This window comes from Perca fluviatilis, chromosome 18, assembly GCF_010015445.1.
Source record: "Perca fluviatilis chromosome 18, GENO_Pfluv_1.0, whole genome shotgun sequence".
Taxonomy (NCBI): domain Eukaryota; kingdom Metazoa; phylum Chordata; class Actinopteri; order Perciformes; family Percidae; genus Perca; species Perca fluviatilis.
In genome coordinates this window covers 36,325,215-36,338,871 of record NC_053129.1, presented here as the reverse complement: position 1 = coordinate 36,338,871, position 13,657 = coordinate 36,325,215, and the positions used below count along the sequence as shown (strand labels likewise).

Here is a 13,657-nt window from a genome sequence, read left to right as displayed (position 1 = left end):
TGCAGACAAAGGTCTTGTCTCCATACTTGTTTTATTAGATCTTAGTGCTGCTTTTGACACTATTGATCATACCATCCTGTTACAGAGATTAGAACACTTAGTCGGAATTAAAGGAACTGCACTAAAATGGTTTAAGTCTTATTTCTCTGAGCGATCCCAATTTGTTAACATTAACGATAAACCCTCCAAGCACGCCAAAGTTAGCCATGGCGTTCCTCAAGGCTCAGTGCTTGGACCAATTCTATTTTCCTTATATATGCTTCCTCTAGGACATATTATTAGGAAACACTCAATTAATTATCACTGCTACGCAGACAATACCCAATTATATCTGTCAATTAAGCCAGATGAAAGTGGTCAGTTAGCAAGACTTCAAACGTGTGTTGAGGATATAAAATCCTGGATGACCCACAACTTCCTGATGTTAAACTCAGACAAAACGGAAGTTATTGTGATAGGACCAACGCACTGCCGAACTTCATTTTCGAAAGATATAGCTACTCTGGATGGTATTGCCCTGGCCTCCAGCACTGCTGTCAGAAATTTGGGAGTTATTTTTGATCAGGATATATCCTTCAACGCCCATTTAAAACAAACCTCAAGAATAGCCTTTTTCCATCTTCGTAACATTGCCAAAATTAGGAATATCCTGTCTCAGAATGATGCTGAAAAACTAGTCCATGCATTCGTTACTTCTAGACTAGATTACTGCAATTCCTTATTATCAGGTTGCCCAAATAAGTCCCTTAAGACTCTCCAGCTGATCCAGAATGCTGCAGCGCGTGTTCTGACGAGAACTAAGAGAAGAGATCATATTTCTCCTGTATTAGCTTCTCTGCATTGGCTTCCTGTGAAATCTAGGATCGAATTTAAAATCCTCCTCCTGACTTACAAAGCTCTAAATGGTCAAGCACCATCATACCTAGAAGAGCTCTTAGTGCCTTATTGTCCCACTAGGGCACTGCGCTCCAGGAATGCGGGGCTACTCGTGGTTCCTAGAGTCTCTGGAAGTAGACTGGGGGCCAGGGCCTTCAGGTATCAGGCTCCGCTTCTGTGGAACCAGCTTCCAGTCTGGGTTCGAGGGGCAGACACCGTCGCCACATTCAAGAGTAAACTGAAAGCCCTCCTCTTTGACAAAGCTTATAGTTAGGGAGTGAGGAGTTGCAGCGTCCACCTAACCCAGCCCACCTGCTTCTCCTCGTAGTTAGTTATGCTATTACAATTCTAGACTGCAGGGGAGGCTGTTTCCTTCCTATGACACACTGAGCTGCTCTCTCTTCTCTACTTGTTTCCTTTTGTATGCATCCTGTCCCAGAATAGCTTGTTACTAATCTAGCTCTGGGGAGTTTACTCCCCGGAGTCCTTATGTTTCTTCTTCGCAGAGCTATGCTCTGTAATTCTCTGCAAATCCCGGCCGCATCCTGCTGCATCCTGCTGCATCCTGCTGCATCCGCTGCATCCACCCATGCTCTGCAGCGCCACGCTACATCCCGCAACGCCCTGCTGTGATGTTCCTATGCACAGAGTAGTCTGGATCCGGTATAGGGGACTGCACTACTCAGTATGACACGATGTGCCCTGCTATGACATGAACTTCCACGATAACCTTCGACGTCACTGTGACCTTTAATGTGACTATTATCGCCACTGTTCATCACACCCCCAACCGGCCCGTCAGACACCGCCTACCAAGAGTCTGGGTCTGCCGAGGTTTCTTCCTAAAAGGGAGTTTTTCCTCGCCACTGTCGCGATAGCCACTGCTAATGCTTGCTCTTGATGGAATTACTGTAATTGTTGGGGTTTTGGAAATTACAGTGTGGTCTAGACCTACTCTATCTGTAAAGTGTCTCGAGATAACTTTTGTTATGATTTGATACTATAAATAAAATTGAATTGAATTGAATTAACTATTTCAATTACTTTGTCAAATATTTAAGAACTTTTTTGTAACTTACCAAACTAAATTTCTATTAAATGTTTTCAACTGCTTAAACCGGTCAGTGTTAACGTTAACTTACTCAACACTGACTACTGTCTAACTACTTCATCACTTCAATTGACCTCTCGCCGGCCCCTCCCCCAAAACGGCCATTGTCCAATCACACATCATAGCAACCGTTACTATGTGAGCAGGTCCGACAAACATTGACTCCAAGCAAGATAGTGAAGCGGTGCGCCCACGGCGTTTGTAAATCGGACACTAGATACCCCGAGAGATCGTCTGGAGGATTCATTTGCACCAACGTGTTTCCTATTTGGCAGCCTGAGAACTGGTATTAAAGGCTGGAGAGAGAATGAGGAATGAGAAGAGATCATGCAGTCAACAGTGTTGCCGTAGTAAATCAGACTCCAGCTGAAGTTTATTTAATTTATATCCTACATCCTTGACACATGTATTCTATAGTCCTAATAGTAATATACAGGCTTATATTGCAATCTCTTAGGCCTACATGTAGGTGTACTTATATTTAAATAAACACACAGTAGCTGAGTTTATGCAGTGTCTTTTATTTTACTCGTGTTTTTTTCATGAGTCAGAACGAGGCAACAGCTGAGGGAGAGTGCGTGTCCTCCGCCCCCCATGCTGGACCACCACCCAGACCCTGTCTTCTGACAGCAGAGGGGCTGGAAAAACAAGCCGAAATAACTCGGTCAATGGTACAAATAAATTGTTCACGTACAAGAGAAAACGTTTCATAAATGAGGGCCAACGTGAGCGGTGCCTACAGTGGATCAAACAGCGTGGACGGCCCCACTCCCAGTTAAATGTGTCGAACATTACGAATGTAGGAAAAAAAGCGACCGATTCTACTCTTGCTCAAAAAGCCAGAGTCTTTTAAGAACCACCGGTCACTTCTCAAAGTTTCCCCTTTACTTATTGTGTTCGTTGAAAGGCAGACCAAGAAATGAATACTCAGGATTCGTTCAGTTAAACTATAACAATCTTTAGTAAAATGATATTGCAAACAGATCTTTCATATGCATATGGATCAGCCGCTCCTTCGAGACTTTCTCTCCCTAGCCACCAACAAAGTCTTTCCAGGTCTGACCCCGGACCTTCCTTTTCCCTTTTCTTTTATTCATCTTCAGGTTCCTCCTTCCGCCATTGCGTGTGGGCCACCAATTGGTTGGATATCCCTCAGACTTTCTGTCTCCGAGAAGATAGAGAAGTTGCGCGCTAGAGATTGTCTGTTCCTTTAAGAGATTTCATTAGGTGCATTCTGTTCCAATTGTTTATTAAACAAATGAGGAGCACTTTTGCTCCTCTAAATTTGAACCCGTCTTATCTTACACATGCCAGACAGGAGGAGACAGCGAGGCCATCCCAGGCTACAGGACATTCTTATTCTAAACCCAATATATCTCTACACCCTCTTTTTCCACAGCAACACGCTGTGAAACATAATCCTAATATTATATAAACAAAATAATGGGATCCCTCTTTCGAGACCTACGTATGACTTACTGGCAATTTAGTAATCAATAATAAGCAATCAAAAGTTAACTGTGATAGTAGATATCATGACAGAGCGGTGTGGTGCATGGGTCTTATATGTAGATTTTAGCTCCTAATGTAAGCTCCATAATCCATTGCTCTTTCTATGACTATACCAATGGTTACAATTATTTTTGTGGAAATCCCTAAACATCGTGTATCATGCAAACTTCAAACAAACATCTCTTGTAATTATTGTAATTAATTAAAAATTGTAAAATCATACTTCAAACCTATGTCTTGCTTAAGGCTATATTGACTATGGGCTGATTTTCAGCCCCGCGCAATATCTGTGAAACAAAGAAGGGAATCTCTGACAGCAGATAAGAGGATAGAAAAACAGTTGGAGATAGGAAACGGGGACTCAGGGAGAGGGGGCACTGGGTGGTGATTGTGAGTAATTTAGACCCAGCGTGACTATACTCCTTCCTCCTCCTCGTCGGAGGAAGTGCCAGCCTCGTCAAAATAGTTCCCATTGTTGGCAGGGTGAGTAAATTCAGTCATGGCTAACATCTGATAAACCAGGGGAGCACCCTCTTTTGATAATGCCGTTACTATCAGTCTATTGATTAGAGTTCTGAGACTGGGGACAAATTATATAAAAAATATATTAAGTCTTTCTCAGCATTATTTTTAAAATTTCTACTCAACTGTATTTTTGATTGATTTTACTTTTGTATTCTCACAATTTTCATCAGCTTTTGGCATTTGGGAAAAAACACATCTTTCTTAATTAATAGGAAAACTATCATTTAAATATCCCTCAGATAAAGGCAAGCAGTAGGTCCAATATAATTTACTTCTGATTGAAAGTAACTGTTAAATTTAACTCCTATAAAATCTATCAATATTTAGTCAATCAATTTAGTGTATTCAAGTGACATTATCTTTTACTGTTTATAAGATTTATCTTTAACTTATATTATATCTTACTTTTCGTGTACACATATAAATATGAGAATATTAAATTAATAGGTGTATACCATTGTCTAAGTACATTACTCATAATGTACATCATTAAGCATTCACATCAACATTTAAACATTTTCATTTAGAGGTTAGTTTTAATCATAATCTCTGTGTTAAAGTTGTTGATACCTGGTTTTAATCATCATGGTTTCAAACCTTCTCACTAAAACTCACAACTTCAGCAGGTCTCAGGAAAGATGCAGCAACTGCAAAAAAACTAGAAAAATACAACTTAAGGTTTTTAGGAAGTCTTTGAATGGATCATTTTTATAAATTTTTCATCAATCCAATTTGAACAGTGAAATGTACTTTAAATATTTACTGACACACCAACTGAACATTTATCTTAAAAGTAAAAATAAGTACTTCTAATTATCTTCTCCTAATAGTGTGTGTATTTTCAGAATGTGAGTCTGTGTGCTACTTAACTTCACAGTGCGTCAGATGTGTCAGAGCAGAACGGTCTCTCGCTCCCCCCTCCTTCTCTCAGTCCGTCTACTGCTCCGTACCTCCAGATATCAGCGTCTTTTCCTTTAGTGAAGCAGACCTCGGGGTCATATGATTGACCCCTCCGGAGCCTTCTTATTTCAGCGTCATCAGTTCATCACACAATGCTCATCAAGGCTTTGGGTAGGGCGTGTGGTTTGCTGCTGGCTCTTAGGTTTGACATAGTACATCTCCAGATACTGAAGTCACAACCAGACGCCTAGCACTGGTCCCCCATCCCTTTTCTTCTGGGCCGAGAACTGTAGCCAGACCACAAACCTTTATCATGTCTAGCTGTGTTGTGGTCTGAGGTGCTGTGATGGTCAATCTCCTGGTACAGTTTTTTCACCAGTCCTGCAGCTGGAGGGGGTGAGATGGACCCGAGACGACACATGAGGCGCTGTGTGGCACAAAACAGAACTCCCAAAAAGGCATTATTTGTTCTTTTATCAATATTATCACTTGAAAAAAGTTCTACTTATTTTAGTGAATATCAAATATTATAAAACAGCATTTATTTCCCTTATGCTGGTTTAACTCTATAAAATCCATACAAATTGTGCTAAAAAATTTGGTTTTGTAACTGTTCTCTTTTAGATTACTTTTAAAGGTTATGTTCCTGCAAATAGTGAAAGTCAATCAAAACAAAACTAAATGTTCTTATTTTTTAAATAAAAAAATGATGTGAACACCTTATTTATTATTGCTACTATATCCCTTCTATTTGAGGCATGATAAGCTCATGACTCAAAAACGCAGCACATATAAATGATAATCATTTCTTTAAAAGAAAAGGGAATTACCAACATAAAATGTTTTCAACCTCAACTTAATTAATAATTTTAAGCAATTTGTGATATAGCAACCCAAGAACTCACTAGAGTATGATATTAAAACTGCTTTCAGGCTGAAATCTCATATCAACCTGTATTGGTTTCAATATAACCAATAACCTAAGACGAATTAAACAAAAACATGTTTATTTTCTTTTTATCTCTAGTTTGCAACCCAAAGCTATCCTAATCACTGTTTGGTAGTTCTAAAAATCATTATGAATAAAAGTTTCTTAGGCCTATAGAGCAAACCTAAGTATTTCTAATTTGACGTCTATTTATCCAATTTGTTACCTGATATGGGAAACATATCACATTATCAATTGTCCCTAATAGCAAAAAACAACCAAACAGTGTATCAGTGTGTAGCCGGTCTGGCCTGACACTCCCTTAATCTCAGTATGTGTAGTAATGGACGACAGACATCTTCTGCTTTGCCAGTTGGACAGGGGGTTTATTTTGTATACCTGTGTACAACACACATTTATCAGTACAGCAGCTCTGGATTCCCACACGCACACCTCTCCTCATCACAGCGTACCGCTACTGAGGAACACGTGCAGTGTTCTTATTCAAATAATGTAACAAAATACATTTCAATGTGATCGTATAGTCAAAATGTCATTATAGAATCAAAACAATTTCCCCACATACCAACTGCAATTTTTATATTTCATTAATAAATGTAAAATATAAAAATGAACAAACAAAAAAACTATATATATAAAAATAACATTTTCATCACAAAACACAAGGGGAGTACTCACATACCTGTGTACAACACACATTTATCAGTACAGCAGCTCTGGATTCCCACACGCACACCTTCAAATGACAGGGAGAAAAGAGCCAGCACATAAGAATCCACACGTGTGCTCTTCATTAAGCTAGCCTGAGAGAAGCGAGCTAGCATCTCACACAAAAGTGCCGCACACAATAAAACTGTATGTACACATTCAAACAAATATCGCCATAACAAAGGACAAAGCTCGTGACAGTTAAAGTGTAGCAAGAACCTCTACTTAACGGTTTTAACATGTTTTAAGTCACTTTGAACCAGAGCGCTCCGATTGTCTTACCTCTCCTCATCACAGCGTACCGCTACTGAGGAGAATAGCGCCGACAACACAGGAAGTGACATCACCAACAGGAAACTGGTCACACCGCCAGAATAAAATTAACAAAATAAAAACTCCCCAAAATAAATACACACAAAACCAGATTTATATGAAAATAAATAACAAAATATCAACGAACATGGATTTTTGGTGAAATATAACAGTTAGAACACATCGGTTACATCCACCCCTCCTAGATTTCACCAAAATCCAAACCATACCTTCAGGATAAGCAAATGGCAACATCGGGAGATGAACACTGAGTGTGAAAACCTGACCAGGGTTCACTGAAGAGTTCTAAACTCTGACATCAGCTGTATTAGCTGCCTAGTAACGGCTCAGAGGGAACCAAGGGTGATCAAGCCTTAGCCCCTTCCTAGATTAATATGATGCCTTTTACACCATACAAACATCTGGTCACTTCAATGTACATTACACACTTAATATACATTACATTAATCACAACATCCTTCAAATGCATATCGACAAGTACACATGTAAAGTAAACAAACATATCTGCCCCTCTAAAACAATGTTAGAAGTGACTGAGACTTTCTGCGAACAGAAACTGCTAAGTCCCTGATGCCAAGAGGCTTTTGAACCATAGACTCAATGAGTCGATTAACTCTTTTACTGACCCTACCTGCTCGAGTCCTGACTACCTGCTCTGTGTCTGCTGAGTGTGACTGAGTGGAGAGTAAGTCTGAAGCAGGTTCTGCAACTAAACTGTCCAGATCAAAGTCTCTGCCTGCGTGGCTTTGGTCACATTGAGAGCCCTGGATGTGATCCGCAGACTGCCCTTCATAGTCCAACTCTGAAGCTTCCTGACTTGACTGGTCCAACAGCCCTTCGCTCAGTGTCTCCTGACTCCGTGTGTCCTCTGATCCATTCATTATCCATGCACTGGTTCTGCTTGCTGAATCCTCCTCCACTAACGAGTCCAATGAGTCATTTACACAAGGTCTTTCCTCTGACCCATCATCACACAATTCCTCTCCAGGTGTCCCCACAGGTAGGAAACTGATGTCCAAGAGGAGATTACGGTGCACTACTTTCGTGCTGCCTGTTCCATCCTCCAGCTTGTATGTATGTGTCTGCAAGTTTCGGTCTTTGACTGTGTACACCGTTGCATTCCATTTGTCAGCCAGCTTCTTCTTTCCTCTCTCTCCTTTGTTTGCCACAAGTACGCTGTCTCCTATGTTCAGATGGGTGCCTTTCACCTTCCTGTTGTAGCCCTGTGCCTGTTTATCCTGTTCTCTGACAGCATGTGTTTGAGCAATTCTGGCTGCTTCATGAAGATGGGACATTAGTGTTTTCACATAGCTTTTGTAATCAACAACCACTGGATCATGCAACACTTGCTTGAACATCATGTCCACAGGGAGTCTTGGAATGCGACCGAACATAAGCTGGAACGGTGCGTATCCTGTGGTTTCATGTACTGTCGCATTATAAGCAAATGTCAATGTCTGTATCTGTTGAGGCCACTTATGTTTCTCTTTAAGGGGAAGGGATCGCAGCATGCTTCCAAGCGTTCGATTAAACCTCTCAGTTCCTCCATTTCCCATGGGATGATATGCAGTAGTGTGGGATTTGGAGACACCGGAAAGCCTGAGCAGTTCTGCTATGAGCTCACTTTCAAAATTGGCTCCCTGATCAGAGTGGACACGTTCAGGAAACCCATACACACAGAAAACACAGTCCCACAACTTCTTGGCCACCTGTTTTGCAGTTTGATTGGTGCATGGGAAAGCATGAGCCAACTTGGTAAAATGGTCTGTCACCACAAGAACATCCAATGAGTGTTGCTTACTGTCCTCTGCACTCCAAATCCAGGCCGCACTAGCTCCATAGGAGCAGACGTTCTGATACTTTCAAGTGGGGCTCGAGCAGAGGGATCTGGTGTTTTAGCCAGGATGCACCTTTGACAGCACTTGACATACTCCTTCACGTCAAACTCCATCTTAGGCCAAAAGAACCGCTGCCGTGCTAGATGCAGGGTCCTTGCCTGCCCTTGATGTCCAGCAGCATCATGAATGCCTTGCAATGCTTTTTCTTTGAGGCTGTCAGGTAGAACATACTGGTGTCTCTTTTGTTTGCTGATGTGGTCCTTAGTAACCCGGTAGAGGACACCATTTTGAACTTTCAATCTCTCCCACTGTTTGAGGAGCACCATCACTTTTGCGTCACATTTAGCTCTTTCACGCCTGGAGGGACCGCCTTCCGCTATGACAAATGGCATGATAACCGAGATGGAGGGGTCTAGTTCCCGGCTGCGCTGGGAGGTCCTCTAATGTGAACATAGGGGAGGGTGTCTTGCCCTGGCGATGACAGATCCTGAACAGACTGAATTAACTCCACAGCTCTTGTCTCAGCAGCAACTTCCCAATGGTCGTGAACCCCCATGAGAGCCTTAACAGACCCAACATCACAGTGGCACTTGAAGGAGTCAGATTGCAGCTTCATTCCCTTATAGGTTGATTTCTTCACATGTTGACACTGAACCTTTAATCTGAAGGTATCTTGAATGCCATCATGACTCACACCCTCAGCCTCAGCAAGAAGGTTAGTGTACTGCTCTGTGATCACCCTGTGACTGATTGTTTTCGCAAAGGGTCCGGCTGAGTGCGTCTCGTCATTCTTGGTCCCAGGTATGTGTCTCAGGTCGAATGTGTAAGGGGCGAGTTTGGACACCCAGCGCTGCTCACAAGCATCGAGCTTAGGTTTCGTCATGATGTAAGTTAGAGGGTTGTTATCAGTCCATACTGTGAAAGAGTGACCTCTTAGCCAATGGCTGAATTTCTCACACACACTCCATTTCAGGGCCAGAAATTCTAGCCTATGAGCCGGATATTTCCTTTGAGAACTGCTCAGGGTTTTACTGGCAAAAGCGATAGGGCGTGCTTTGGTTTCACCAGCTGGTATTTGTGATAACACAGCTCCTAACCCATCCAGAGATGCATCGATGGACAGAAGGAAAGCTGAGAAAAATCTGGGTGTGAAAGAACAACACAGTTCAAAAGACTATCTTTCAGGTTACTGAGAGCCACGTCACATTCATTTGTCCAATCAGAGGGTCTGAGCTTCCTGAATGAGCCACCGTTGGAACTTGTTCTGACTTTTCCACGTTTCTTTTGTCCAGCAGTGAGAGCAAACAATGACTTGGCTATCGAAGAACAGTTAGGAATGAAATGTTGGTAATAGAACACCATTCCCAGAAAGGATTTTATCCTCTTTACTGATGGTGTGCAGCCATCATCCTCCATCAGGTCTGCTTTTGACATTTTAGATATAACCTCAATTTTTGCCGGGTCCACAGCCACTCCATTGCCATCTATAATGTGACCAAGAAATTTGACTGAAGATCTCAACAAGTGGCATTTCTTAGGGCTCAGTTTGAGGTGGTGAAGCCTGAGCCGCTGGAAAACAACCTCAAGTCTCTCCAAAGCCTCTTCTTCAGTTGCAGCAAAGACCAGCAAATCATCAAGGTAACACAACAGACTGCTGAAGTTCAGATCACCAAATATGCTGAGCATCATTCTCATGAATGAAGCAGGACTGTTGCACAGGCCCTGTGGCATCCTGTTGTACTCATACAGTCCCACTGGGGTCGTGAACGCTGTGTACTTCTTGTCATCCTCTGCCATCGGTATGTTGTAGAAGCCAGAGGTCAAGTCCATGGTGCTGAAGTAGGTGTTTCCACCCAAGGCTGCTAGACAGTCTGACTGGTGTGGTAATGGGTGCGCATCCTTGAAAGTCCTTGCATTCAGCCACCTGAAGTCGGTGCAGAGCCTCAAACTGCCATCCTTTTTCCACACCAAAACCAGGGGAGAAGCATATTCACTCACTGATTTCCTTATTATCTCCTGTTCTTCCATTTCAGACAGAACCTGTCGCAATTTCTGATAATGGGCTGGTGGTACCACACGCCGGGGAAGGCGGAAAGGTCTTTCATCAGTGAGTCGAATACGATGTACAAAGCCTTTCGCCTCACCACAGTCCAGTGCGTGTTTGGAGAAAATGTCATTGTACCTTTCAAGCAGATCAACCAGCTTCTCTCTGCCCACTTGACCAGCATGGCACTGATCAACATCAATATCATTGAGCCCAACCTGTTGCAGTCGCTGTTTTAAGTCTGTGGATCTGGCAGTATCAGGCTTTGTCTTTGGTGTGTCTCTTTCAGGTTGGCTGGTGCCCTGGAAAACCTCAAAATCTTCCACAGCTACACAAGGAGACACATCTGCCAGTTTACTGTTTCTTTTCAATGTGATGGGTTTGTTTGACATGTTGGTGACTTTCATAGGAACCCATCTATCGCCCATAAAGGTGTGATAACGCCCACCATGATATTACGAGGCATGGATCTGGACGTGGTGGGCTCAACTACCACTGTGCTGCCTGGTGACATGGGAAACATTACGGCAATTTTCCCCAGACTAGATGTTCTTGTCTTGCCAGCAGGGTGACAGACTGCTGGAGCTTAACAGTGCCGATTCTGTCTGGAAGCTCCTTGCCTCTCCACCTGGATGAATTTGCCATGAGGTTCGAAACCGTTCACACTCAGGAAGAAGATTGCCACTGGACACAAGGCAATAGTCACTGGTTATTTTGAGCTGGTGCATCAGAAATCTGATGACATTGGTGCCGATGATCAGGTCATCACGTTGACCAGGCACCACAAGGACAGGCACGATGCACGCTCTCCGTACAGTTCCATCTCCACTTCATACATGCACTTGGGTCGGCTCAGTGACCCACCACAGCCTACCAACACCACCTCCTGAGTCAATGGAATGGGTTCTGGGAGCTCATTCAACATCTTTTGCTCTGCTTGCTCACTTAGCGTGCAGGCCATGGAACCAGAGTCAAGCATCCCCTGGACCTGGAAAACATTGTTTATGGTGACAGAGGTGTAAAAGAGTTCATCATAGGGTCCCACCTCTCTGTGTGTTTTGCACTATTACTTTAGCACCAGTGGGAGCTGCTGCACATGCTCTTATGTAATGTTGCTCAATATCACTGTTGAGGGTCTCTTCCTTTGTGCCCACACATTCCCTCTCTAAATGCGGGCCAACTAGTTTAAGGTCTGGGGGCTTTGGGAGGGGAGGTGCAGATCTGACCTTGGGCCGGGGCCGCCGCCTAGGACAGTTTCTCTTTATGCGATTTGGCTCGAAACATACCAGACATAGACGTTTCTGCCTGCAGTGTGCGAGAGTGGAGTGCTGCGATAACTGGCAGACCCTGCAAGACTTATGCTGTATCTGATCAGAGAAGGCAGGTTTTTGTGCAGAATGGTTGTTCTGTGATAGTGCACCATCAAAAGGCTTACTAACACTTTCAGACAATCATCATTGTTGTAACGTAGGTCTGGTCACAGTGATGTCCTTCTGCACAGGTGACTCGTCAAGTGTAGGAGCCTGAGTGTGTACTGCTATTGGTCTGAGGCTTTGACTGGAGAGCACTTCTTTCATTTCAATTTGGTAGCGATCAATATGCTCTTGAACCTCACTGGCTGCCCATTTATCTGGTGCTTTATACTTGAAAACAGCGGCAAGTGTGGGATCTGGGCAGTGTTTAACAAACATCATAGCTACTTCCTGACAAGGATCTTCCATGCCCGTCCCAACCTTTTCAAGCCCTCTTCTGCCGCATCAAACCGCCTTGTTCAGCCTAACCCAGTACTCTACAGGGGACTCTCCTGTCACTGGGGCTGTGCTGTAGAAGTCAGCCATAGGCATACAAGAATATGTCACCTCACTGAAATGTTGTCGGAGGATGTCATAGATGACTTTTGGTCTTTCTTCAGGCTTCATGGATGGGCTGCTTCTCAAAGTTATCCTCACAATGTCTTTAGCCTTGCCCATTAATTTAAACATTATCTCAGAATGCTGTTCTTTTCGAGGTATGCCACGTTTCCTAAGATACACTTCCATTAAATCTTCCCACTCACAGACTGTGTTCTTGTCAGACCCATCTCCCCTGAAGGCGGGAGGCTCTTTCACATCTGACTGTAGGACGGAGCTTTGCAACCGGTCAAGTTGAAGTAAGTGGAGTCACTGAATGGCTGGTCTGCACTGTTCTGAGCTTACGCACCACTAACATTGTTCCCTTCACATTCACCTTTTAACTGATCTCTTATAGTCTGTCCTACCTGCTGAGCGATATGTGTTATCAAACTATTTAAATCTGGATCATCAGTGGCTGGGAAATATGAGGAGCGTATCACCCTGACTATGGCTAGCTGCCTGACCAAGTATATGGGTGGAACTAAAAGCTGGTGAGTCTACATTACTTGCACCCGAACGGAGCAGCGGGGCAACCCACTGATTGCTCTCCCCTCCCAAAAGCAAAACTAAAACGGTTACCTGTTACACTGTCCTCAGCCATTTCCCCATTAGCATTTTTCATTTTATCTGTACACTTATCTATACACAATACAATATATTGAAATGACAAATTTTACTCTTAGGACAGCAAAAGCAGAATGAACAGTTCCAAAAAAAACCTCTTTTTTCTTTTTTTTTTTTATCTCCCAATGCTATAAATAACTTGTAACATGAATGAGTGTCGAGTAGCAACCTCTGGTGACCAAACTGGTGTTGATCCACGACTCCAGACGGCGCGAAACAGCCTGAAGCAGTGTGGATCCGGTCACGGCACCACTGTAGCCGGTCTGGCCTGACAATTCCTTTAATCTCAGTATGTGTAGTAATGGACGACAGACATCTTCTGCTTTGGCCAGTTGGACAGGGGTT

The 13,657-nt window shown here is 43.1% G+C and overlaps 1 protein-coding gene across 1 annotated transcript; it reads right to left on the bottom strand.

Annotated features, from left to right (window-relative positions):
- Positions 1–5,818: 5,818 nt before the first annotated feature.
- LOC120546666 lies at positions 5,819–8,727 on the bottom strand. The gene is made up of 2 exons (XM_039781786.1): positions 6,864–8,727; positions 5,819–6,609 (listed from the first exon to the last, which is right to left on the bottom strand). The coding sequence occupies exon 1, from the start codon at positions 8,468–8,470 to the stop codon at positions 7,427–7,429; it is 1,044 nt and encodes a 347-aa protein (XP_039637720.1). The 5' UTR covers positions 8,471–8,727; the 3' UTR covers positions 5,819–6,609; positions 6,864–7,426.
- Positions 8,728–13,657: the final 4,930 nt, after the last annotated feature.

Bases quoted from the DNA above. Each gene is read 5' to 3' on its own strand.
- LOC120546666 (XM_039781786.1), bottom strand. From the start codon at position 8,470: ATGGGAAATGGAGGAACTGAGAGGTTTAATCGAACGCTTGGAAGCATG.